At 40.3% G+C, this 26,833-nt stretch overlaps 1 protein-coding gene across 3 annotated transcripts in view; it reads right to left on the minus strand.

The window, feature by feature from the left end:
* Positions 1 to 26,833, minus strand: part of tenm2a (teneurin transmembrane protein 2a) — a 514,782-nt gene that overhangs the window by 112,739 nt on the left and 375,210 nt on the right. Inside the window, exon 1 of one of the 3 annotated variants that reach the window (XM_056769447.1) lies at positions 25,019 to 25,236. The exons of the other annotated variants lie outside the window; for them this stretch is intronic. Coding sequence (XP_056625425.1) covers positions 25,019 to 25,073 — 55 coding nt within the window. The 5' untranslated portion in view covers positions 25,074 to 25,236. Of the gene's footprint in view, positions 1 to 25,018; positions 25,237 to 26,833 lie in introns of those variants that run through there. 3 annotated transcript variants of the gene reach the window in all.

Genomic DNA, 26,833 nt, shown 5'->3' on the forward strand with positions numbered 1-26,833 from the left:
GAATGTCTAAACCTAGTTTCATGTCTAAAGAGATTGATGTCGGCTGCCCTTGATGCGCTATGATCGAGAGCACACCTCCAACAGATGTGAGCCAATTAGCCCATGAGAAGTCCACGGAGAACAGTGAGGGGTGGGAAATCAATGGAAGGAACCCCAACCACCACCATCAGAATGGCAGACCGCCTTTGCTCGAACCCGGGCGAGGCCGCGTAAGTGCCTGGGTGGCACCACTTTAACCAGATTGACGGCTGGTGCACCTAGTGTCTGACTATACAAAACATTACATTTTCTATCTCAGTGCATTGTTTTATTTTTAATAACTTTGAGATAGTAACTTTCCAAAGTGCTCAGGTTCTTAAGTCTGAGTGGTGTTGTTCAAATAGGCTTATTCTTACACCTCAAGTGATTCCTGAGAAGTATGTCTATGTCTGTAGTGTGTCGGGCGGGTAATTGGTCCGTGCTGCGTGGTTCTGTCACGCTTCTGAGTGAATACCATCAACAACAGGTAAGACACAAAAAGGATGTTGGAGTGAGGGTGTAAACCACACATCTGTGGTGTTTTCTGATTTTGATTATACTCTTAGGAAAAACTTAAAATATTGAATTACATAATTAACCTAACGTCCAGGGGTCCTTAAAGGGACAGTTCACCCGAAAATGAAAATTCTGTCATGAATTACTCAACCTCAAGCTGTTCCAAACCTGCAGGCAAACTGAACTTTCTGGGGCACCTTTACCTCCATTAAAATGCTTGTCAAGGGTTCCCCAGAACAGTTAATTTTCCCAAATTCTACAAAATGTCTTCTTTTGTGTTCAACAGAACAAAGAAATGATTCAAAAAATATTTCTACAATGGCAGTCAATGGTGCCCCAGAAATGTCAACCAAACTAAAAAATGTACACAGGTTTGGAACAACTTGAGGGTAAGTAAATCACGACAAAGCTTTCATTTTTGGGTGAACTATCCCTTTAAGATAAATCACGATGTCACTGATACACAATTACAAAATTGTAATAATACATGTGAACAATTGTAGTTCATTGTGCATTAAATAACTGTAACAGTTTGATACATTAAATATGCATCAGTAAATACCGAAATGACCAAACAACGATTGCTAAAGTCTTGTTGTGTATTGTTTGTTTATATTTGCAAATGACATTTTATGTTGACACAAAACAACTTCTTTGTAAAGTGTACATTTAATTGATTTTGCAACACGCTGTGCACGACATTCAGATTAAAGGTCACATCACATACTTTCCCTAACATAGAAGTTACAGGTCTCTCCTCTGCCGTGAACAGAATATTTAGCATTGAGAATTTGTTTAATGTTTAGGCCTTGAATAAACACACACACACAAACACTTTAATGGAGAAGTGTTGTCTAACAGTACTGTAACGTAATGCTGAGTGATAGATAACAGGCAGTCTTTGAGAAAGGGACCGCGCTTGTCCCTATGCCAGTGATAACTGCTTCGTTTATGGCTCCATGGCTGCCTAATGAATTATTGAGAGAGTTCTTGGTATTCAGCGAAAGAAGCTGGCAGGGGAATCAGTGTCAGCTCTCTCTCTTTCTATTTGTCTTTTCCTCTTCCACTTTATAACGCACAGCTCACTAACCCCCCACATTTAACCCCTCTCTCTCCCTCACTTTCTCTCTCCATTTAAGATTCAAATCAGAGACATCTGCATTGATGCTGTAATCTGTTAGTGCCAAAAATGCCATTAATAAGTCTTGATGGCTGACGGGCCATATAGCAGCTGTCTACCACCATTTCTAGTTCTTCTTCGGTCTAGAGGTAAAACTACATCACGTTCGCTTCTCCTCCATTGTAAGATGGATGGACGGACGAGCTGAGCCCATGTCAGCCCGCTTCCCTGACACCTGTCATACCGCAGCACATGTGCTGGAGCTAATGGTGTGCTTCGGTACGGAAAAGTCCACGGTGGGATAACAAGCAGGCCTGCGAGCCGAGGTCCCTGTCTCTCTGTATCTCTCTCCAACACTCTCTGCCTAATCTCGGGCACGCAGCCTCACGGGCGAGACAAAGGGCAGGGATGAGTTTCTACAGCAGACACGCAGATGAAGCTGTTTAAATGAGACCACTGACATGTATGGAGAAGTGTGCTGGACACAGAAAGAGAGAGAGAGAGAGAGAGAGAGTTAGAGATTCCATACACAGGAGGCCCATTACTCTTTGAAGCATTTGGCACAAGTCTTATATTTTGGGCTGTGAAAAATATAGGGTCTATAAACTACTGTTTAACAAAATTAACAGCAAATTAACACAACAAAAAACACTAATTCACATCTATGTGTCCTGCAACTGCAACAGCTATTAAAATCATAAATTAAGTCCAAAATAATGTTGTCATGAACTAAACTCTTATTCAGCACATTAAAGTGAAAACTACCATTAATCTTAAAATTCTAAAATAATTTGATTCTAAAATAATATTTTTCATTGTTTCAGATTTTGCCTAATAATTTAGGGGTTTGCACTGTATTTTTTATTTTTTAAATTCGCAAAAACAAGGTTTCATTATAGTAAAGTTTAAGTAAAATTATATAAAACAAAAATTATTTAAATTACATAAAATAAAAACGAAATAATAAAGTAATGATATCCTCATATCAACAATCCACATTTCCTAAAAGTTAGCACAATGTTGCATTCGCTACAAATACTTATATTTATCATATTATATGTATATATATATATATATATATTAACAAAATAATTATACTTTTTTTAATGGCCATTTAGTATCCTATTTGAAGAAAGTGCATCTAGAAGTAAGAGCTTGGGCTGCTGGGAAATATCCACAACATGAGTCCAGACTCCGGCTGGGATGGATCAAGAGTCTGCAGGTAAGAGAGATGAGCTTGTAGCTGTGCAGCCAAGAAAAAACATGCCAAATCAGATGATAAATGACACGCTATTTTGGTGGCAGGATTTATGTACTGTCAACATTACCTAAGCTATTAGAGTGAACGCAATTATTCTGTGTTTTTAGCAGAGGGAGAGTAACACAGGAATGCACTATGGCGAGAGAAAGAGACTGACACAGCAGGACCCAGCGCTCCCCGCAGGTTTAAATGCACGAACCTCGCTTTTTAAGTGCCAATTAATTATACATGAGGGAGCGCAGATGATAATTATCAACATTCTAAGCCAAAGGAACAGGTCTCAGGCCAGCTCTCGTTGTGTCCATTTTGCATTGTGAACATTTTGTTTTGTATCAGCTATGAAAAAAAAAAACTTTCCACAGAAGACTGATGACATCATATGGGTTAACATCAACATAAGGGTGGCGAAGAAATAACAGAAATTTGACTTCAATGCTTAAGGCAGGCTTAAATTCTGCAGCACTTTATCGAACATTTAGAGAAAGAACTCTCCGCCTCGCTTCACATTGCCTGACTAATTGTGATTAATAATTATCCAGACACACGAGGGACATTTGCATTCACCGTCTATAGACTCAATGCATATCAGAGAGAAAAAGAGACGAAAACTGGAGAAAGAGTGAAGAAAGGCTTTATCCACGACCTCCACTTTAACCAAGCTGATGTAAATGATGGCTTTAACCGACAGAGAGATGCAGACCCCGGCCTGAGGGGAATGTTTGATGTGGCTTGTGTCGTTCGGAGAAGACGCAGTACTGTGAAGCTCGCGCAATCATTCCCTTCGGATGGGTTTCGTCTCAAGGTCACCGTGTTCAAATGCTGTTAAATAATGGAATGTTCAAAGCTTGATTCTCGTCTGTGCAGCCGCAGTCTCAGAGCTCAGAGATTCAAACACACACACATGCCCACACACACTTGAGATCAGCTGTGTTCCAAAACTAAGAGAGCTACTCGCAGCCTACAGCCTACACAGGCAACTGCCTTCTAAGATATCACAAGCATAAGAATAAAAAATAGCACAGTGAAAAAAGGAAAAAAAAACTATTTGACTTATTTTTTCTTATACAAACATAGATTGATTTGTGAGTAACATTTGTCTCGCCTGCCTTTTCAGATTTATCTTTGCACTTAGCTCATCGCAATGCATACTGGGATTGCTTCCTCCATGAAAGATATGTGTGATGCCACTTTACAATTTGGCTTAGAAGGCAGCGTAATTAAGAAGGCCTTTTTAACATTTACAGCGTTCATGGCAGGAGTGTTTTTCTTTCTTTCGTTTTAATGAACTAACAAAAAAACAAAAACAGTGGAGATCTTTTCCCTTTTTTGAAGTGTTTACCCCTTTCAGACAGAAAATCTCTCTTTCCAGTGAGATTGACCAGATGAATCAATACATGCCATGTCCATTGCCTGACATCCATCTTGATCTGTTTTTCACAGGAAAGATAGAAAAAAAACCAGGGGATAGAAAGAGAGCGAGAGACTGGCCCACCAAGAAGGAGCTGCAACAGAATTTTGTTTAGGCGAGCCCTTGCGTTTAATCATAAATATCTTATTCATACATTATATTATATTACAGTGATGATAAAAAAGGTAAGTTACAGATTGTTCGATGATATAATAATGTTAATTCTCAACAAAATAATTTATAATTTTTTTTAAGTAATTCGCGGCATAAAATGGATAAAAAAATATTTTTCAATATGCTTTTTCTGTAGCTTCACATCATGTCCTAAAGCATAACAACTGCGAAAACTGTGCGAATGGCCTCATTGCTGGTTTATGTATTACAGGAATAAACACAAATAGAAGCATGCGCTCCTTTGTAGTTATTCGAAAAATCAAAACACTTTTTGTGCTCAATAGTGAGTCACATTCATTTATCTCTTGTTCTCTGTCAAATTGCAGAAGAAGTACAAAAGAGCACCATGTAACGTTGTCTGTAATGAAATGACAAACAACAGTTATGTATACTGTAGATGCTGGCCTTTAACATTCTGATCGACATGTAAAGTCAAAGTGAATTGAATACTTATTTGATGTATATAGTGAAATATTAAACAAGTGCATTTAAATGGTAATTGCAGCACGGGAAAAGATCCCAACACAAAGTACAGTCTCCATACAAACAGCTCAAATAGTCTGAAAGCAGTGTCCTTCCTGTCACTGCATGTATAACGTACCGTACATCAAGCCCAAAACACATCTTTTTATTTACTTAGAAATAGTTAAGTCCATTTTCATAATGCTTTATAAATAAATATCTTTTAAATTCTGATTTTAAACTTCAAATGCAACGCAAAACTTAATGGCGCTTCTGTAAGGCAGTGCTTCATTGCTCACACGGACAGTGTGAACGCTGTAACTTGTTAATCTAGGCGTCGACATGAATATGTGCATGTAAAACAGGTCTTCCTCAGCAAACACAGCGCAGAAACACACAGCAGCCGCAAGAACAAAGTGTCCACACATAAAACAGACACATTTGCATTTTATGACTGAATAAAATGAGAGAATAAAAGATCTTCAATAAAATTATACGGATACATCTCCGATTTTACAGTAAATAAACCACCATCTGTCTGATCCCACAGATTAAATGATTCAATCTTTCATTTTATCATAGTACCAAACCTACACCATCTCCTCATCTCCTGCTACTGATTTATTATTCACCTATGTTATGTATATCTTTCGATTTTTTACTTTAACCTCACCTACAATGACAGTCTAAAAATGATCGAGTCATATAAATGAACTATTATGTGTCATGCCACGCAAGCAAAAACACAAAAAAATCCTGAGAAGCAAGTGACAATCATGAGACCGATATGTGGTTTAAACCGGAGACTTGTGCATTTAACTGCAGGTTTGTGGAAGAGCTTGTTTTTCTCTACTATCTGCACAGATAAGAAGCGTTCTGAGCTTGCCCTGGGAGGATAGCATGTTTCTGATGTCTATTCCTGTCCATATCTGCTCTTTACAGCCGCAGAGGCGCACGGCTCAGCCTGTCATGGGGCCTGCTGTTATATTGCCTGACTGAAAAAATAAAGGTCAATTTCTTACTAAGCCAATGGTCTGGCCAGAAAAAACGTAAGTGATCGATTTGACTGATTGGCCAATGGAGGCTTGTGAAGGGGGGTTAGTATTTTAACATCAGATGTTCACATGTCGAGACACATGTCATACAGTACAGTAGCTCTCCCAGTGTTTTGATGGATAGTCTGTTCTCATTTTCGCCTTACGGTGGGACAGGGAAATGTTTCAGGAAGGTCATTTGATGCTCAAAACGGAAAATGTTGTGGACCTTCAATTCAAGGAAAATGCCCCCATACATGATTTCAAATGTTTTTGTGCTAGCCTTACAAGGTATAATATCATTATGCACATATTCTCCAGAATTCCTTCGAAAGATGTTAAATAAGTACCTGCATTAAGAACCTACACAATGTCATAATTAATAGCAAAATAATACTTTGCGTAAATACATGACCCTAAATATTATAAAGAACTCCCATTCCTTCTTTAAGGTTGTCTAAAAAAGCCCACAACATCGATGGACCACCACATGCCTTCACCATGAGAATATCTGTGAAGGTATTGAAAGATCAGGTCATGACCGTAAACATACAGCAACTGAAGATGAGCTCCTCAATTATTAATTACCAGGAGAAGGTGAGATATGAGCATACCGAGAGGGCGGCTAAGGTCCTCCACCTGTGTGTGAGAGGTTTACTGTGTATGTGAAGCTTTAGATCAATCTAACAACAACCTCCTGAGCCTTACTACTCCTAGGGTACGACAGTCTCATAATTCACCAGACTGCAAAAAAAAAAAAAACACCAAAAGAGAAAAACCAGGAGAGGCGGTTGAAAGAACTGGGCCATTTCTGTTATTTTATTATTTCGATGGTTTGTAATTATGTAGGTCATTTTATACCCCAGAGAAAGGAATTTGTAAATCTGACATAATAAGACATTTAGCCCCGGTGATGCTACCGAGGTGTTTCTTATCTTGGTTAGCATTGTGCTGATGCATAAGAACAAAGCATCGTGTCAGCAGAGAAGCGCAGAAGTGGGCCGAGCAGGTGGATCTGGCTGTGGTCTGTTCCAGATTCAGAAGGAACAAGAGAAAAAGGTCTTCTCTCCATTTCGGAGCCCAGCACACTTCTCTCAGTGGCGAAGCACCAAGCATACACTTAAATCATCAAGTGCACGATTAAAGACTGCATGCAATTAAGGCCTGTAATGAACCTTATTTAATTTCCTACTAAATTAAACGTCCCTGGTCTTATTATTCATCTGTGCATGCTATTCTAAAAAAAGATTTGTAAAATATTTTCTTTTGTTCCTCATAATTTGCCTCTGAAAAAATCTTTCGGTGTAAGCACGGCTGTGTGGGCAGAGAAACATTATTTGAGACAATATTAGCATCCAATAATTGAGATATGAGATACTGAGATATGAGATAATACAATTTTAAAGGATAAAAATAAACGCTGCAATATATTACAGTGTTTCTCACTGAATAATTAGTTTTGCTCAGAAAATTGTTAAATGTAATTTCACTTTCATGTTGTTTTAAGCATACGAAGTCAGGAGACAGACTTTACTCAGAACAGACACCATTTAATGTGAATGGAATCAAAACTTTGAAGAGACGATGTACAATGTATTTAAAGTGTTGCTGTTTTGTACCTTGGAGTTAAAAACATCGTAGAAAACTAATTTAAATATAAAATAATACTTATTGGTATAAGATATTTTTTTTAAATAAAATGTCACCCAAGACCTATTCGACCTATTCAACCAAACGCATTCACATCATTGTTCTCATTATCATTAAATAAAAATAATGTCTACCCTAAATAAAGTCTATAACTTCCAAAAGTTCTTACCCAAGACAAGGCAAAATCTCGATCTGCCCATGTGCTCCAGGGCCTCTATTATTTCATCTATACCTCCATCTCTAACCCCGAAACTTGTACAAAAGGCTCTGATCACATTTAGTGGGATAAAAAAGCGTCAGATTCAGAAAGACTCTTAGAGTACGCTGTGCAGGAACTCATTCATCAATTATTCAGCACTTGGTCAGAACATTCTGAGCTGGGATATCAAAGCTTCCTCCCGGTGTAAACGTCCCATGCACTTTTGAATAAAGGCAGAAATCAGTGCCTACGGCTCCATACCTGATGTTTTCAAAAGATGAAAACGCTAACCAGTAATCAGATATGACACTTGAACCGCTGCAGATCTCCTGTATGACTTTGAAAGAGTCTACTGTGTGACCCCTGGAGAAGCAGTGAGCAGTCAGATGGAGACAGCGGTGCGTGAAGGTAGCAGTCGTGTGGGTGTTTTCCAGTGTGTGTGTGTGTGTTTGTCCCGTAGGCTCAAAAGCAGGACCAGCAAGCAGGCTGAAGAACTCTCTGGAGAAACACTAAAAGCTCTAAAAGTAGACCGGAAAAAAAGCTCACCAGGAGAGGAGAGCAAATGGAGGAAGTGAAGAGCAAAAAGTAAAAGATGAATAACGGAAAGGTTTAGGAAATGAGGAACTGTAGCTAAGAAAGCTAAGCTTTCCTGTAGCTCAGAGGTAAGAGGTTAACCCTTTGACAGCCATTGACGAGTTATCTCGTCATTTAAAAAAATCAGTTTTTGTACTGTTTTACAGCAGGTGGCGATATTACACAGCTCAGGGAAAAAGTACAGAATCCCAGAACCTAGAACGTGTAAATTTTAGCGGTTTTTAATGATTATTCTGAGTGTAATCTGGGCGGAATCTTTGACAAAAAACGTTCATTATCTCAGCTGTTTAATCAAAATGATGCATTTTTGAAGAAACCTACCCACATCTACGGAGTGATAAAAAACGAACAAATGAAGATAGAAGAATACGGTTTCTTTTGTTTAAAAGATGAGACTGTGTTTGTCCATATATTCTTAACAGAAAATTTACTCTGAGCCATTAAAGTTGGGTGAAAATGTTGAAAAAACGCTGCCGTAGGCTGGAAACATTTTTTTTAGAAGGCCTGGCGGGGAATGAGTTAAAAGGCCCTGATTTCATTTTTTATACAACATATGCCAAACACAAGCTAGCAACTAATAAATAGCATCAAAGCTTCATGTTTGGTGCAAAAATTGGCAGTGATTTACATTTTCAGCTGCTTGGAAGCTCAATTCAGCATCAGAGCACAAACACATCAACGTGTCTGTCACCGATTCCAACAACACACTCTCTACTCAACGTGCCAGAACTTACCGCCTTTCGCCACCATTATGCTGTCAAGGCAAACAGTCCCATCTCAGACACGCCACGAGAAAAGCTTCTCCAGGATTTCCATCTCCACCACTAACTAGTCTAAGGATGACGGGAAGAAAGTCGGCCTTGATCTACCGCTCTCCTTGGCGTTCTCATTAGCGCTCAAGAGACGGTGAAGGCCTGCCTCTGGATCTCCACGCCAGCCGTTCTGATTAGCCAGGCTTCTCGATGAGGCCACACATCTCTTCTACAGTCTCTCCTTCTAATTACCAGTCGTATTCCATGACGGCGGTAAACCACTTCTGTTTTCTGGCATGCAGTTCTCCCTCTTCAAACAATGATGATGACTCTCCAAAATATCTAATGTAACATGCTTTAAAACGTGCATGTTGTCCAATTTACGAGGAGTATGAGAGTTTTGGTTAGGTTCCAAAACAACTGTCAACGACAGTTTTTTTCCAAAGGTATGGGGTTGTAAAACTTAGACGGGGACAGAAAAAAAAACTGACAAATCTGATGTTTCTGTCTCCACTCATATTCTGAGTGTGATTCACTGGCAAAAAAAAGAGAAAACATAAAATAGAAAATCTATAGATATCATGATAATATTTTATTTTTTTTGTGCTTTACAATTTAAGTCCTCAGTACACATGCCCACGTGCTGATTTCGCATTGCTGAACACCGCATACTGTCCCTTTGTATATCTAACTATTTGCCACGCGGATCTCTTTCAATAAACAGAATTATTAATAATTCAAAATTCCAGTTATTAAGTTTTTGAGAATCGATCCGCAACCGTTCGAGAAAGAATCCTGATGCATTGGTGAATCAATTCTTGCTCCAGCTGACCACAGCTGTGGTTTCGGCTCTTCTGAGATGTTTACCTCAAACCGGCTCAATAACTGACCCATCACCACTAACACGGCACATTTAACCGGCCTGGTACCCGAACCAGCCCCATCAGACTCCACGCACCGGGGTGGGCTGAGCTTCCTGCGGCACACGCAGACAAGCAGAAGTGAATGTGGTGAAACAAACAGGAGAGTTGCTGTCAGAACGGTTTAGTCCCGGCCTCAGATCAATAATCTATTTTCACCCAGCCTGTGATGTCCTGTTTGTCTGGATTACTCCTGCCTTCAGTTGACCCAGATGCTGAGGAGGCGAACACTTTGAAATGAGTTTCTCGTCAAGTGCTCGGAAAACCGCAAACAACAATAACAACAGCAGCAACCTTTGATACCGCGGCCTTTGTGTTTATATATTTATTTATGCATGTATTAATGTCAACACTTATTTGCTGTTCAGTTTAAAATGAGCTAAAATAACACTTGAAATTGTGTTTTTTGTGTTTTTGCCTCATGTCCCCCGCATGACTGCTTTAATAAATCAGGAGCAGGGAAACAAGATTTAGGTTTCAAATAGCAAGGTTCCACCGAACGACATTTGCTGGTTCGAATCTTTCAGAAAGCTATGCTTTCGAGATCAATACTTGGAGCTCTCCCATTGCAATCGGCTCTAATTGAGATCCGTAACAAAGCGGTGCCGTCTTCTCATCTCGTCACATTCATTTCCTGCCTCCCTGCCTTTGCACAGAATTCATATTACACCTGCTTTCACATTTGCTCTCGCCTTCACGTCTGTGTAATAGTTTCAAGAGCAGATAGAGCACCTTGAGAGTCACGAGAGAGTGAGAAATAACTCCACAAACCTTACACCTCTGATTAACAGCCAGACGGAGGTAACAAGATTTCCTTGTAAATAAAGAGCGCTGCGCGCTGGAATAACGCACAAATCGCATTTGGCTCGGATTGACACTTGACGGACAAAGCCCACTGCTGCAGACGTCTGACGTGTTTGGCATTCCTTAAAAAGAGGTGTGCAATTACTGTTCCGAGCTAACGTAGCGATTTGCACAGCGGATGATAAAATCCAAAGCACACCTCATCACTGAGTTGAGAATTGAATCTCGTTAACGCACAAAACAATTATAAAAACAATAAAACACTTCAATATTGTCCAAACAATCTTGTTATTTTGGATTGGAGCACTTTTCATGTCATTGCCGCCTTAGAATTACTCTGACTGTGATTTATTTTATATTTGAATGAATGTTTGTTCCCGTAGCTCATCATTTGATACAGCATTGTGTTAGTAAGACAAAGGGTCATGGATTCATTCCCAGGGAACACACATACTGATAAAAGAAATGCATAGATTACTACCACTTTAGAGTCAAAAAGTGTGTGGCAAATTTGTAAATGTAAAAACATGGTGCTAGTAAAGGTTCTTGACAGCGATGCCACAGAATTAACAATTTGGTTCCCATTCAATCCATTCGATCAAAGCTTCTTATAAGAACCCTTTTTAATTTATTATAGTCTAAATAACTTTTTTCAACTACAAATAAGCATTTGTGAAACAGATATGTTATCTGACAGTAATGCAGCCCTAACACACGGGGTCTCATATTCATCATGAGTAGCTATAGAGTAGTACTGCATACATCGTATCTACGAAGATAATTTTGTTTGATCACATTTATCAAAGATAGATACAGCTGTACGATTACTTTCGAAATCATACGGCGTGCGTGGGGGAGAGGGGTAGGCTTAACTAAAGCACATGTCAACAAAAACACAGACATCAGTTTCACTCACCACATGCGGTTCATGTCCAGCATCTTTTAGCAATACGCCCAACTCGTTTTTTCGACAAGCTGACCATGTTAAGCATGAGAAGACAGCACGTTTAACATTGTAAAGAAGACAGAATGCATGACACATCGTTGCAGCACCCCTTTAAGGTTCTTTAAGGGACCGTTCAAAGACAAAGGTTCTGCTATGGCATCTTTCATTTAAAACCATAATATGGTTGCTTTGGATGCTTTGGATAAAAGCCTCTCCTAACTTAATTGTTAAAATAGAGGACAAAATCCCACCGACCTAAACAAAACAAATCAAACCAAACAACTAAACGTTTCAGAAATCACAAGTAAGAAATGCACAAAATAATCAGAAATGAGTCATTTCACTCAAAAACTCTTTTGAAGATGTTCTTGACATGCCCTACTCTTCTCTTCTGAGACTTCAATTTTCATCCACGGAACGTCTACAGTTCACAAGTTTAATGATGTGCTCTCTGTACCTCAACCTCATTTCACCAGCCAAGCAGAAAACGTTTTGGGCATTGTAATTAACCAGACAAAATCTCTCTCGTTCTTTAGGGCTCAAACGAATGAAAAACATTATGACTAATTACAACAATAACACAAAGACTGCGGCGCACTTTCTTTCTGCGGCAGTTAAGAGAAAGAAACTCTTAAACGGATCTGATAAAAACCAGCTAGCATCGTTTGAAGATCAAAACCACTTTCTATAGGTGTAATATCTGAGAGAGCTGTCTATTCCCACGGGGCCCGCTGAGCATCGCCTTCAAACAGATTTCCTAATGACTGTAGAGAGTTGGGTACACCAGGAGACGTCTGTTTCAACATTGATCACTAGCAACATGACTTAGCTCTAACGGTTTATCGCAGCCTTGCAAGGCATAGTCGGCAGGGAAGCAAAGAGAGAGCTTGGAGGCTGAAGGATGCTCTTGTTCGAGGGTCTTGTGGCATATATCTAAAAGCCCTGAAAACCACCCCCCAGGCAAAAAGGCTCCCGAGAGCTAACCAGACATATAAATCTAACCTTAAACACACACCCAGGTATGCAGTTGCCATCTTCGCAAACTGTAAAAGGAGCGGGAAGTGAGCAGATGCATGCGGTAGAGAAGCGTGGGGCATTAATATTCTCTCTGTTAGGAGGGGGGATATTACAAAGATATAGCCTGCCAGTTGCACTAGTTTACACACTTCTCGGCTCATCAATATATCCGAGAGCCATTAAGAGCTCTTCATCATGTCCAAACACCCATCCACAACCCATCATCTCCATAAAAGCATACGTATATTTGTTTGCTTTTAAATCAAGCGGAGCTCCTTGTTAGACAGCCTTAAAGCAGGATTACAGACCAAAACAAATAATATGTTTGTCAGATAAACTCTGTCTTCACTCAGATCTAATCAACCCTAACATTGATTCTATCAGCCGTCCCCTAGGGACAGTCTTCTCTGGGAATGTCAAGGATGGAGAGGGGGAGATTCTTGTAGACGGTTCTAAAAAAACTAATAAACTTGTATTCAACAACTTCTTTCATCCGTCCCCCGTCACATACAACAACCTATTAAGGTCTGGTACCATGATCGTAATAGATATTTCTGCTGAACTAAAGCAAGTTGGCATGAAAACATTGCAGTCTATTGGCTACAAGTCTGAAAAACATAGAGGGGTAAAAAGGAAGACTCAATTTCCCAGAAATCAACGGGATGAATGTGCTTGTGGAATAGGAAGCTAGGAATGGAAAGCATATGTCTGGTGGCAAAACTAATATTGGGATATTGGTATTTCCAACATTCACTGTGGAGGCTGAAATTCTTACAGCTCACTAGAAAAACTAAATGTTTAGAATTTACAGGAAATTAGAGAGAAATGTAAAATCAACTCTATGGGTTAAAGTTTAGTCTTGTTCTCTGACATCATATAACATCATATACTGTACAGCATGGCACATTTTTCACTTAGTCCACAATCCTATTGACATAATTTACAAGACATTTAAGTAATAACTGAATTTATACCAGTCACAGTTTACCATGAATATCTACGAATTTTCCAAAATAGTTTTTTATCTTTTCTGACTTTTCTGTATGATTACCTTTTTTTTATGATTATTTAAAATGTGCTACACATAAGGAAAAAACATTTACAACTAAACCTTAAGTCAAAGATGCCTAAATATCAACATGAGAGACTTATATTTAAAAAAAAACTGTTTTTTATGACGGTTCCAGGCCAGTAAATGAACATTATTAATTTCGATATTTCCAGGTTTTCCTCGAGGTCAACCCCTTTACACAAATCTCTGTGTCTTTCACGCCAATCGTACCCCACTTTTGGCACTTACACAACTAATCTCTCTTGTGCTTCACTAATCTTTTGACCAAAAAGATACAGATCTCCATATCCACTTCTGACTTGAAACAAAGCTGTTATAGAAACTAAAAACAGCAACATTATCTCAGGTCTAAAGGTTCATTTACCAGTAAACAGTGTCCGCAGGGAATGTTTTTAACTAGGATTAAATGTGGAAAAAGAAATCAAGATGAAGAATTGTGAAGGAGAGGAGGAGAAGAGAGGAGCAGAGAGGAGTACTGGTGTGGAGGGCAGAGCAGGCGGTGTTTAATGAGACAGCAGGAGAATGATTCATCCCTATCAGCTGACCTGCCTGAGATCGATAGCCACAGTCGGCCCAGAGCGCTAATGCCCCGAGCCTCTGTACCACACTCACCTACACATTGAGCTCCTTCCACCCACCCACAACTCTATCTCCTTTCATCTCTCTCTCTCTCTCTCTCCCTCTCTCTCTCTCTCTCTCCTTTATGCTTTTTGTTTTATTAGGAATGCATGTTAATGTAAACAGGATTGCATTGGATGTATAGTGTTCTGGATCATATTGAAAATGTGGGAAGTAAAATCGTATTTACATCTGAAGTAATAGAAATAAATATTTACGCAAAAAATAACACGCCCAAGCAGTGGTTGTGTGGACTCGTAGTCCTTTCCCGATCCCAAGGCGCACTCTCTCCTCCCTGTATTACATCCTGTCTCTCCCTCTCCTGTCTTGTCAAAAATAAAGGCCACATTAAAAATAAAAAATAAAAAAAAATTATTATGCAAAAAAAAAACACTGGATGATAAAATAACAAAGCTTATGTTTTTCACACAGTTGTGGAATTTTGTCAACACATTTTTCATGTTCTTTATTTGAATATATATTAAATGTTATGCTCATAATATAACTGTCAATGATGAAATATTTGTATTAAATTAGACAAACAGAAGAATCTGCACAGAATGTTTGTATAGTATACGATTTCTAAAAATATGACTGTCACATTTTTGCTGACAAAACTCTGCGTTGGTCATTTCAATCATGTGCCTTTACTTTCTTCTTCTTTCTCTCTATGTCCCTGTTCCTCTCTGCTGCGCACCCCACTAGAGGAAGGGTGATCTAGGTGAAGTCGGGGAGTCTACCTGCAGGATTAGCTGGCATTACATTCTTAATCCTTCAGCCCACGTCCTCACAGAGAGAGAGAGAGAGAGAGAGAGAGAGAGAGAGAGAAAGAGAGCGAATGCTAGAGACGTAGGATATGCAAATGATAGCGATATGCTTTCACCAAGACTGATAACACGTATACCATGTGCTAGCAGACGGTCCGCATAACAACACACACATGCATGCAGACATAAATATGATTCTACCAAACAGACAATTCTGCAATCCTGCATGTAAATGGCCTTTGATGCAACGGTAAAAATGCAGGTCATGAACCGTATGCATGATATTACAGGGACACATGATACAATACATTCCAGACACTCAAATGGAATGGATTTTGTCTGACAGTATGATTTCCTCCGTAATATACAGCACGACTACTGATAGATATTCTCATTAGTATTCTATAGAAGGAGGTCTGTGATCTCTCTGAATAGCTGAAGAAAACTCACACACGTGCACACACATGACGGGTTTCCATGTTTTATGTGGAATTTTCATAGATGTAAACACACAAATGTTTCTGCATTTTTACATTTTTAAATAAACACCATTTAGTTTGATTTATAAACTGTTATTCTCATGGGAACCAAAATGTCCACAAGGTCAAAAGTTACTCTTGTATCAATTGGCAATAACTTGGATCACATGTATGTAAATTTGCTGTAGATTTCCAATCACTGACTAATGAAAAAATTAATTAAAAAAAAGCAACGAAATTTGATTCATTGTTTTTAAACTTTATTTTTTTGTTTGTTTGCCGTTGACTTTCATAATGTAATGTATTTCAAACTGCTCAATATTTCACTATTCAAGCTCAACGGTTGCTCCCGCATTGTGTCAAGCAGCACGCACAGGTCTGAGATCAGCCTTCACATCCTTCACAAGCACTCCAAATCAAAGTCCGAGAGCTGCACTCCTGCATGGAACTGGCGGGGAGCGGCGCTGCCCGAATTCATGTCTCGCAGAGCCGGACTGCACTTCCTCTGGCTTTGACAGCACTTACCAGCGGGGCCACTCATAGAAAACTGCTGCAGCGCACACACTGGCAGAGCAAACGCAGCAAAACCTAGCAGAGGTAGGTGGTGTGTGTGTGGCGTAATGTGGACAGCGGGGTGTTGGGCCGTCACAATAGCGAAGAAAAGGGGGGAAATGGACTTTCTTCCAGAGAAAGCCACTGGCTCAAGCCTTTGCTTCTACCCATTGATCTGTTAGAAATTCAAAGCCCTGTCATTGACAAACCCTCAACTCTGGCACGGTGAGACGGTGCACCAGGCCCACACATGGACTCCTGGGAGGACAAAACGTAGAAAAGAACTCGTCCCCTTCCCCCACGGCAGCACTTTAGGAACAGAAAAGGTTTTTCTTCCTTTTTTTGTGTTGATATTCGATAAGCCAGTAGACCATCTGTGTCCACACCTGCCAGGTTTAAGAAAGTGCAGCAAGGAGAGAGCGTATCTCCGATCCGCAGGAAACATCACTTGGAAAACAAAGCTCCCGGATCCTACAAACTCTTAAATGTTGTTTATTGAATGCGATGGAGTGCTTAGTTCTACGCATGTGAATAAACCTGTGAACACACCTGTTAATACAGTGTGCCAATATGTACGTGTGTGTATGCAGGGGCAGGTGTATTGGCGTGCGCTGCCGAGAGAATTGGCAATGAATGGAGCGGATGGCAGATCAATACCAATCTGGAGACAGCGCAAAGAATGCTAAAAGCACGCTGCTGCTGATGGCACGGGGCCAAGAACGGCCCAGTGTTACTTCAGTGCAATCCATGCGCTCGATGAGACTGACAGACGCATATAATGCTCACAAACAGTACCAAACTTTGCAAATGCAGTCACCCTGGAAAGTTTTTGAACAGTTTATAACGTTAACCTTTAATATATAGCACAAACACACTTTCTTAGGCAAAATAATTTTATAAAACAGCGTTTTTTAGGTTATATATTAGCAATGATCAGTTTGAAATGATTAGTCTGTTCTAAAAAAATGGTGTATTATTATATATTTGCAACTTCCATCTGGCTTGATTTTTTTATTACAGTAAATGCAAATTAATTAAATGCACTTACATAAGTTCAAGTGTGACATAATTTCTACATTCAGCAGATAACTAAAGAGGATATTTTGATGAACGTTGATAACCATGCAACACCTATCCTTCTTAATGACTTCCATTATATGGACACAAAAAAATACATTTCTCCAAATATGTTGTGCTCTATAGAAGAAAAAGACCTTTACAGCTTTTGAATGACATGTTGATGGATAAACAATGATATATATATTTTTTGTGTTTGGATGAAATATCCCGAAAGGGCAAAACTTCCACGACACAAGCACGACATCACTTGTAAGTGAAAATGCACAAATTACACAAATGTAAGTACATACAATATTAATGCAGTACGGCATGAGTGTGTGTATGCGTGGAATGCCAGATGCGCTCAGTGTTGAAAGGTGCCGTCACAGGGTGATCAAGGATGATGGATGAAAATGCCACACTGCCCCCTCATCTCCAAGCCTCTTTGCCCATTTAACTGACTGCCATACCTCAGAGCCAAACACACACACAGATGCAGGAGGCTGGATTTCATGCTGTTATCGTCCCCAGGGCAAGGTCACATTGCCACCGCCTCTCTCCCTGTCATTATATTCAACTCGGATAATAACTCAATACACAATTTTACACAGATCTCCCTTCACTGGCATCTGTCCACCAAACACACACACAGACTTTAGATGCTATGGTTCGGACATTACAAAGACCCAATGGGTTTCATTCTAGAAAAAACCCAACTACACAGAAACTTGTCGATAGTAAAACATTTATAGAAAAACGTAACTTGACACAATTTAGCCTTCAAATAGTGACAACCTCACATTTAACCATATTTGTGTAGAATCTTTCTCAGGTGAAAATAAAAAGCGAAAATCTATTCCCTGAATCCTTCGCTCATTAGCACTCTCTTTGCTTTCAATTGACATTTTTTGCAAGCCAGACGCCGTTCAATCTTCAGTCTCATATCTTCTCGACAGCAGAGCTCAAATTGAAGTCAAAATACGGATGTCAGATGAGTAAGCAGAGGGGGAACAAGCGCTGGTGGTTAACCTCCCCCCACTCACTACTCTCACCCCGTCAACGGCAGACAGAGTGGGAACGGATCCGACCGAGCGTCATTTTCACCTGTGCTTGCATTTAGGTGTGTATTCTCGAGTTTGGGATCAGGTGAGCTTCTTCCTTTCGTCGCAATTGCTCACGTCTGGGTGAAAAGCCGCACCGCTGACAGCTGGTCGCAGAGAGCGATCTTTAGGTCGATGTGTGCTGACAGTCGAGCTGTCAGGCGCGTCCGCGAATGCCTGGAGGCTTTCCTGTATTAAACAATGACAGAAGCTCAACGATACTGACTTGCCCGGCATCAGCTGCCTGAACCACATGGTAGACGTTCTGAATACCCGCACAAAACGGCATAATGAGTGCTGGCCGGGGGGCTTTGTCTCTCCGTGCTAGGGCGGTAGTGAGTCTCGTAGTCCTGAGAGACTCGATATATCTGGAACACAATGAGTTTAATGTATGACCATGAGCAATCGCGGGAACCAGATTACATCACCGGGGAGAGCAGGAGAGATTAGGTGAAGGAGAGGGAAGGTTCATGGGACACGGCGAGGTGTGGAAACGGTGGTTTGCGAGCTCACGTAACTGCACCGCGTGCGGCGGCAGGGCTTCAGCGAGCAGGCAGGGAAGTGATGCGTGAAACTGGCCATCTTGCCAGTGAGTCAAACACACACACGCACACAAACAGCAGCCAAATTACTGCAGAGAAAATTAATGCCTTTATATATAAGTCATACTAAACACAAAGGTTTAAATATAATCGATCGACTGGTTAAGAGCAATACCATGGTAAATATATCCACGTAGTTATATTATAAAAATACAATAATAAGTTGATATGTGATGAGAGGTGCTTGCATTTACATTTATGGAAAGAAAAGAAAGAAAGAAAGAAAGAAAGAAGTTAAGAAGGAAGGAAAAGGAAAAATGTGAAAAAGGAAAAAAGAAAAGAAAAAATAAACCTAATGGCGAGGGTTTAAGTGGTAATTTTGTTATAATCGTTAATTAATTGCTAAAGTTAATTTATTAATATAATAATTATATTTTATGTGAATTTTGGTCAAACTGCCCATGCAAACACACATGGGTAGTTTTCAAAAACGGTATATGTGTCTTATGGTGTGACAGCAAAAATTTTGGAAAATACAATGAAGAGAAATCTCTCTTCTTTTCTTTTATCATAAATATAAATGTTAATAATATAAAATAATATAATATTGTTTTGTACATTTTTGCTATATCACAGGACACTTGTAGAGTATATTTGTCAACTACCCACATAGACACACACTATTTTGCAAATACTTTTCTTTGTTTTAAGCGCGATACAGTATATGTGACTGTACGGAAACATTCACACTGAAGGAGACGACAAGTTAACCAATGATGGATTTAAGCACTTAATTTTCAGAGATTGTCTCTCCCAGACGTCACCGTGTTCATTTTTTCCCCATTCATCAGGCTATAACACCATCTGAATACAACAGAACAAATGCAGTTTATAGCGACTGACCATGTCTGCGGTGTGTCACAAAGGGATATTAGGCATTTGAATTTAACAGAGATAATCATTTAACTGTACAGTCACCTCACTTTCACATATGACTCAACTGCATATTTAAAATCTGACATTATGTGGGCATAGGCAGAGTTTCATACCGCTTCATATATCGTGGTATAAACATTTAAAATTCAAGTGTTCGAGGCTAATCACGCACATTGTTATTGTGACTAAGCTCAGTAAGTGTGTGTTGACAGATTCTTGTCTGCTGTGGGAGAAAGGCGTGTCTGTTATAAATGTGTGCCTATTTGTCAGTGTGTCAGTGCTTATCAGGATCTAAGTGTAGGTTTGAACGAACACACACCAAACAGATCGCCTTCACAACACGGCTTAGAAAGAATGCAAAAGAAGTGGAAACAAACTAAGAAAAGTAAAGGAAGTGAGAAAAGATAGACACTGAAAAGAAGACCAAACAGGAGACGAGCTTAAATGAGATGAGATAAACTGAACTAAACAAGAGAGACGAAGTGGCAAAACAAGGTGAAAGAAAATGAGATGAGAGTTGATATTAAGCAAGAGATGAAAAGAGACAAAATGAGACGAGAATCAACTAAACCAAAGAGACCAAATAAGACATGAGATGAAATGAAATGAGAAAAATAACAAAACAAAAGAAGATGAGACAAAATAAGAGATGAGACTAGAAAAGAAACAAAACATGAGAAGAGATGAGACGAAATAAATGTAATAAGATAAGAAACTACATAGAACAAGAGAAGACACGAAACAATAGAGGAGAAAAATTAAGATCAGGTAAGAACTAAATCAAGAGAAGAGACAAAATGAGACAGGAAAGAGCAACGATACAAAAAATAAAACAAGAGACAAAAAAGATAAGAGAACAAATTAAACAAGAGAAATTAAGACAAAATATTAAATGAGCTAAACTGAGACGAGAAAAAAATTAGAAAATGAGACCAAACAAGAGTTGAAACAAATTAACAAAGACGACCAAAAAGGAAATGAAACAAATGAGAAGAAATGAAACAACTGAAGAAACAAGACAAGAGAAGAAACCAAACAAGGCAAAAGCATAGTGACATTTCAGATGTGTCCAACTACTAGAAAAAGTAAATGTGTGTACATGTGACACACACATAGCACGCCCTCTCTCTGCCTTTCACTCTCGTTCTCTTTTTTCTCCTTTTGATCCAATGAGGCTCAGACGTCTGAATTACAACACAGGTTGTCCTCCATCCACCCTGACACCTCCACAGAGACACAGCAGGCTGGATTCAATCTCCAACTGACCTTCATTCTGAAGGACACAGAAGGCAAAATGCATAACCCTTTTCCTGTGGCAGTGAAAAAACAAACGCTTTCAGTGCGATTGAGGACATGCCGCCCTCACCGATCAGGCCAAACCTCCCCAATAAAACAACTCCACTCAGACTGAATGGAAGACAAGCTACGGTAATAGAAAGTGCTGAAAAATGAGCAAACGTGTGAAGAGGTCAGAGATTGAAAAAGTGAGACAGCAAAACAGTGCGGACCATCGACGGGCCGTGAGGAGAGCCGGCTACAGTGGATGTGATTAAGCTGTAAATTCTGTCAGTGTAAAGGTCAATCATTGAGTTTACAACCGACGGTTAACGGCGAGAGAGGAGAAAAGAGACGGAAAGAGTGAAAAACACAGAAAGGGTATGAATGAGAGAACGAGAGAAGACGTGTGGGCTTCACAAGGTTGAGATGGAAATCAAGCAGCACCCACATCAGACAGAGCTTTACAACCATCTGCTCACACACATGCTTATTAGCCTACCCATGACACACACACGTACGCACACACAAGCTCTATTCTCCAAGCCCACAGGGGACATTATCACGCTGGCCCCATTAGGAATTCACAAAACTACACACTTCTTATATTCGACTAGTTCACTAGTCTGTCTTAAGGAAGCCTTAAATAATAAGGCTGACTGCACACAGATTTTTTGCATAAAAAATAGCTTGACCTAATGAAACCGAATGTGATAGAACAAGGGGGTCTCGGGACACCTTTCTAAAAGTTGCACTCGCAACATAATGGCCAAAGTCTATTGTCTACAATTGTACATAGACCAACAATGAAAAAATACTCAAGACTGAACAAAACTGTAGAAAAATATCAGAATAAAAAAGATCCGTGTTATGCATAATAACGAGTACATAATTACATCATTCAAATATATTTGTTAAAGGGACAGTACGTCATTATAAACCGGTCACTTTCTTCTTTACACAAGGGCGAATAAATGCTATCGTTTTTATTTTGGGTTGAACTATTCCTTTAAACTGCCAACTGTAGTTCACACACGCTTACTTTAAAGTAACCATATATATTTTTTAATAAAACCAACAATGCGTTTACAATAGTCTCTCTCCACAATAACCATTATATAACAAATAATCGTAATTTGTAGTTAAGCTATGATAATAAAATAGTATACAATCGGCCCAAAACATGACTATAGTAAATCCATGGTTAATGTTTTTAAGAGACAGCATCTGAAGATCAGACCTTACACGATCAAGCACGACATGAGTTGTCTCTGTTTAGTGACCACAAAAAAAAGCAAAGCGACGCGAATACATCTAGTCCGTCACACATCTCTGTCAACAAAAGAGGTTTCAGATGTGCTGACGCTGTGCTCTGGGTTTAAATGCACAACGTCGCACCCATCTGTACTACTGGTGCCTGCGTGAGGTTGCGTGCAATACCCTCAGCTTCCAGCAGGAGGGGCTGGTGTCTGATTAACAGAGCACAGGCAGCAGGATTGGAGGGGATGTCAAACAGAGCAAGAAACTGGAGGAGGGAAAAAATGACGGGGTATATATTTTTCTCTAAAATTCTCCAATTTCTCTGACGGGTTTGGTGGGGGGCGTTTCAAAGGCTCAGACGAGCGGGGCGGTCTGACTGCCGCTGAGCATACAGCTGACTGCAAGGGTCTTGTACGCTGTCTCCTCTCCTTTTTTCTCCCCTTCACAAGCCTCCCAGCATGCCCTGCACGCGCGCATGGCCCCAGGGTGATAATGCGTCCAGAATGACCGCGCTGACACAAGTGCACAAGACAACATACACTCAGGTGCCCGTGCAATGTGCATGCCATGTATCATATAAATAAAGCTGTCCAACCACGCAAAAATCACATGTATTTTTACCAACATCTGTATGTGCATGTTTAGTCTCAGATGGAGCGAGGCATCATATTCTCTGTAGAGAGAAGCGTGTCTGTCAATCTGAGCTGTTGGAGAATCCACAGCGCACGAGATTGCATTTACACTCCAGACCTTGTAAATGAAAAATCATCACCTATTGCAACAATAATAGAATTTGTTCTTTACCTTTCCTGTGCACTAATGAGATGATAATGAGAGCCCAGGGCAGCAAGGTTAATAGAATCCATATTTTCAATTAAAATCTTTTTCTCGCCCTATTCCTGATGGAGGGTGCAACGCTGTCCTCCTCGCCCCAAACAGGCCCCACCTCGGCGAGGTAAACAGACCCAATTAACTTTCCCCATCTTTATTATTCCTGCACTGTCACAGTCAGTTGTGTCAGATCAAATGAGCTGTCAACAAACATACAGACTCAGGGGCCATTAAACTCCATCCATTTTCGAAGACAGGTTCAAGACTTCTGCAATCCCACATGAGCACTCTGTTGTCATTCAGAAGCGATTTAGGGTCCTCGTCCGGTGCTTGCGTGGGCTGAGCACTGGTTAACTTATGTAGCAACAAGCTAACACACACAACCCCAATTTTGGCAGATGGTTCTATTTAAGACAAGTTTGATCTGTTTGTAGTCCCTGGGCCATGATGTATACAGTTACTGAAACGTATCTACCATCAGGTTTATTATCAACTTCTCACCTTTATTCTTTCTCACGCTATTCTTCACCTCTCTGTCTCGTCAGGCCTGTTTACACGGATCTCTGCTGAGACAGTCACATATGGTGCCCAAATGAAAGAAAACCAAAGTGAAGCTATCTTTAGTATACATGGGTATGTTTTATTTTGAGCATGTACCCTCAAATAAAAAGGGTGAACTATATAAACCAATTTGAAAACTGATAAAATGAATGATATTATAGCGTGGTTTATAATACACACAAAAACGTGATAATTGTAACACACGCACGTGTCAAGGTTTTTCACAAAGATCGAGATAATGACCGAGGACACTTCACATCCAAACTGTCTCCATGGGAACTTGCGATCATCGGAATATTAAATCAGACAGATGACGGAGCATCACACAATCAAGCTATTTTCCACAATGTCCTCCTCACATCCCTTATTTGACCAACCATCTCACAAACATTTCAGTCAGTAAAACTGTAAAAAAGATATCTGTGTACAAGCTGCCCCAGGCACTCCATCCCTGAATGTTGTCTGCCTTTCATCGAAAAACCATCAAAATTTCAAACAAAGACAACAAGTATACCAGTTAACTCTTTGTGATATCGCAATTCCCTTAAGACGTTGCATCCCCCCCAAAAACAATCCTCAAACCCTCATCATCAGCAACAACATTCCGCTTACTTTGTTTCTCAAGCGAAATGCAAATTTGATCGAAATTGCCAATTTAGGCAGTTTACTCTGGGAGGTAAATGAGGCTAAACTGCAGGCTTGTAAATATTGAAGCGCGCACATGCATGAATAAATAAATGAGAGGGTGGAAGCGTATCAACACATCCATTTGCCGCTGTCACCCAAGTGTCACTCATGTCATCCGCTGTCATCCCACATCAATCTGAAATGCCACTCGCTTCCACAAACAACCTTAAAAAGACGTTTCACAGACGTTAGCGTTTGAAAACAGATCTGAGCTTCCCAATGAACGTTCACTCTCTTATCTGTGATCCCTCGCCTCCTGTATCAAATATGCAGACATGATGCTCTTTGAGGTTATCTACTGTGAGTTTTAAAGTAGTTTCCTTGTACGTTTAGCCCTGTACGCTCTCTTAAACAAACACACACGAACATACGCTCTCTCTGTTCTGCAGTGCTCCATCTCTTACCGGTCTCTTGAGAGAGCGCTTTAGCTCGACTGCTGGTGTTGCCTGAGTGATGCATCGCTCCAAGCGCGTGTCTTCCCCTCTGTCTCTCCTCCTCTCCACTCTTGCCCGAGCGGTCGGACGCGTTCGCCCGGCAGTCTCTCTTCCCGGCAGGCAGCTGGAGTGAAGGGGGCGTGGGGCTTCCGAAACCAAAGATGAAGAACAGTTATGCCCTCTCAGTCTCTGCACGCCCTCTCTCGCACAACTTTACGCACATATGGCACCTTCGCGCGGCGTCCTACTGCACGAACCGGCACACTGAGGAAAGGTCTCAAGGTAAGCGGAGAAGATACAGATGAGAGGATGAAAGCTGAAGAAAGGAAACTGATGTGCGATAAAATTCTCTCAGCATCTTGGCAAGCGCGGAGAGAAGAATGCGAAGGGCTGTTCCATCCTACATCTGCACATGACTGTAGCTCCGCACAGACTGTGAGCTCTAAGAAATATACAGCATCGCTGCGGAGCAAGAGAGGGAGGGAGAGAGAGAGGTGGGGAAGAACAGGAGCGTGGGGTAGCAAGGAGGAGAGAAAGAGGGGGAGGACGGGGGGAGTGAGAAAACAGGGGGGCTTGATGGCCAAATCGACGGAATGTGACAAAGCATGTTCATCAAAGAGAGACGAGAGAGAAAGAACAAGACAGGTTGCGCCTGTTCTTCAGTCTAGTCAAGATGGGAACGTGTCAAGCTATGAGTAGACTCTATATCCACCCTTTAAAAATCACAGACAGATTTGCACTTCTCCACGTGCACAAGTCTACCCTTGGAGACGAGGGCTTTCAGAGTCAAAGATACTGACAGGCTGACACAACACGACACACTAAAAAGCACCGGCGTGCGGCTAAAAATACATAACCTTGTACCGCCACGCTTTCATGCAAACAACACAGGATATGTGAATATTAGATTGGGGATCCGGCGGTCGCGCGGGTCTGGAGCGCGGAAACATGATCTGATACTGAGCCGGAGTGCTGTAATACACAATCCAGTGAGACAAGCTTTCTGAACGCCACACACAAACACTTCTCGCTGAGCACACACTCGAAATTACAGCTGAGCTAAACCCAAACCGCTGGCACTGTGATGGTTTTTATTTGCATTGATAGTCAGAGCAAACAGTCGTGTGTGTAATGTATAAATAATGAAAAGTGCTGTTGGGAAGGTCTAAGTTTTCAGTGGTGGTATTATGATACCATTCAGAGTGGAAAGAGTCGGAATAAAGAAAATACAGAAAGATAAATTCGTCATGAATTGGCTTTCCAAACCCATTTTAGTTTCTTAATGTGATGAGTTTCTGAGTAGCAAGGGAACACAAGTGGAACTGGACTTGTTTTATGCATTAACTGAATTGTGAAAAATGTGACTACATACAAGAAAAAAAATGTGTGTGTGCAGTCTGTTAAAGAGGTTTGTGACGCAGGCTGAAGGTCAAGTTTACCCACCACAGCATATTTACATCTCAATTGTAATATTTCTTCTTTAAATCATCATTATTTGTGATTGTTGTCGGAATTTTTATTCTATTAGTATTAACATCTGATGACTGCATTACCAATAGTCATGGTTTGGAAAAGGCTGTGTTACCACCAACAGTGGGCATAAACAACATATTAAAGGGATAGTTCACCCAAAAATGAAGTCATCATTTACTCACCTTCCGATCAAGGTGAAATGGCAGGAAAAGGCAATGTGGAGTCATTAAATTTTAATGAAAAATTACAAAGACAAATATTTTTTCTTTGGAATTATAAGCGCTGATAAATTATGCACAGAGAATGTGTACT

This window comes from Triplophysa dalaica, chromosome 16, assembly GCF_015846415.1.
Source record: "Triplophysa dalaica isolate WHDGS20190420 chromosome 16, ASM1584641v1, whole genome shotgun sequence".
NCBI classification, from domain to species: Eukaryota; Metazoa; Chordata; class Actinopteri; order Cypriniformes; family Nemacheilidae; genus Triplophysa; species Triplophysa dalaica.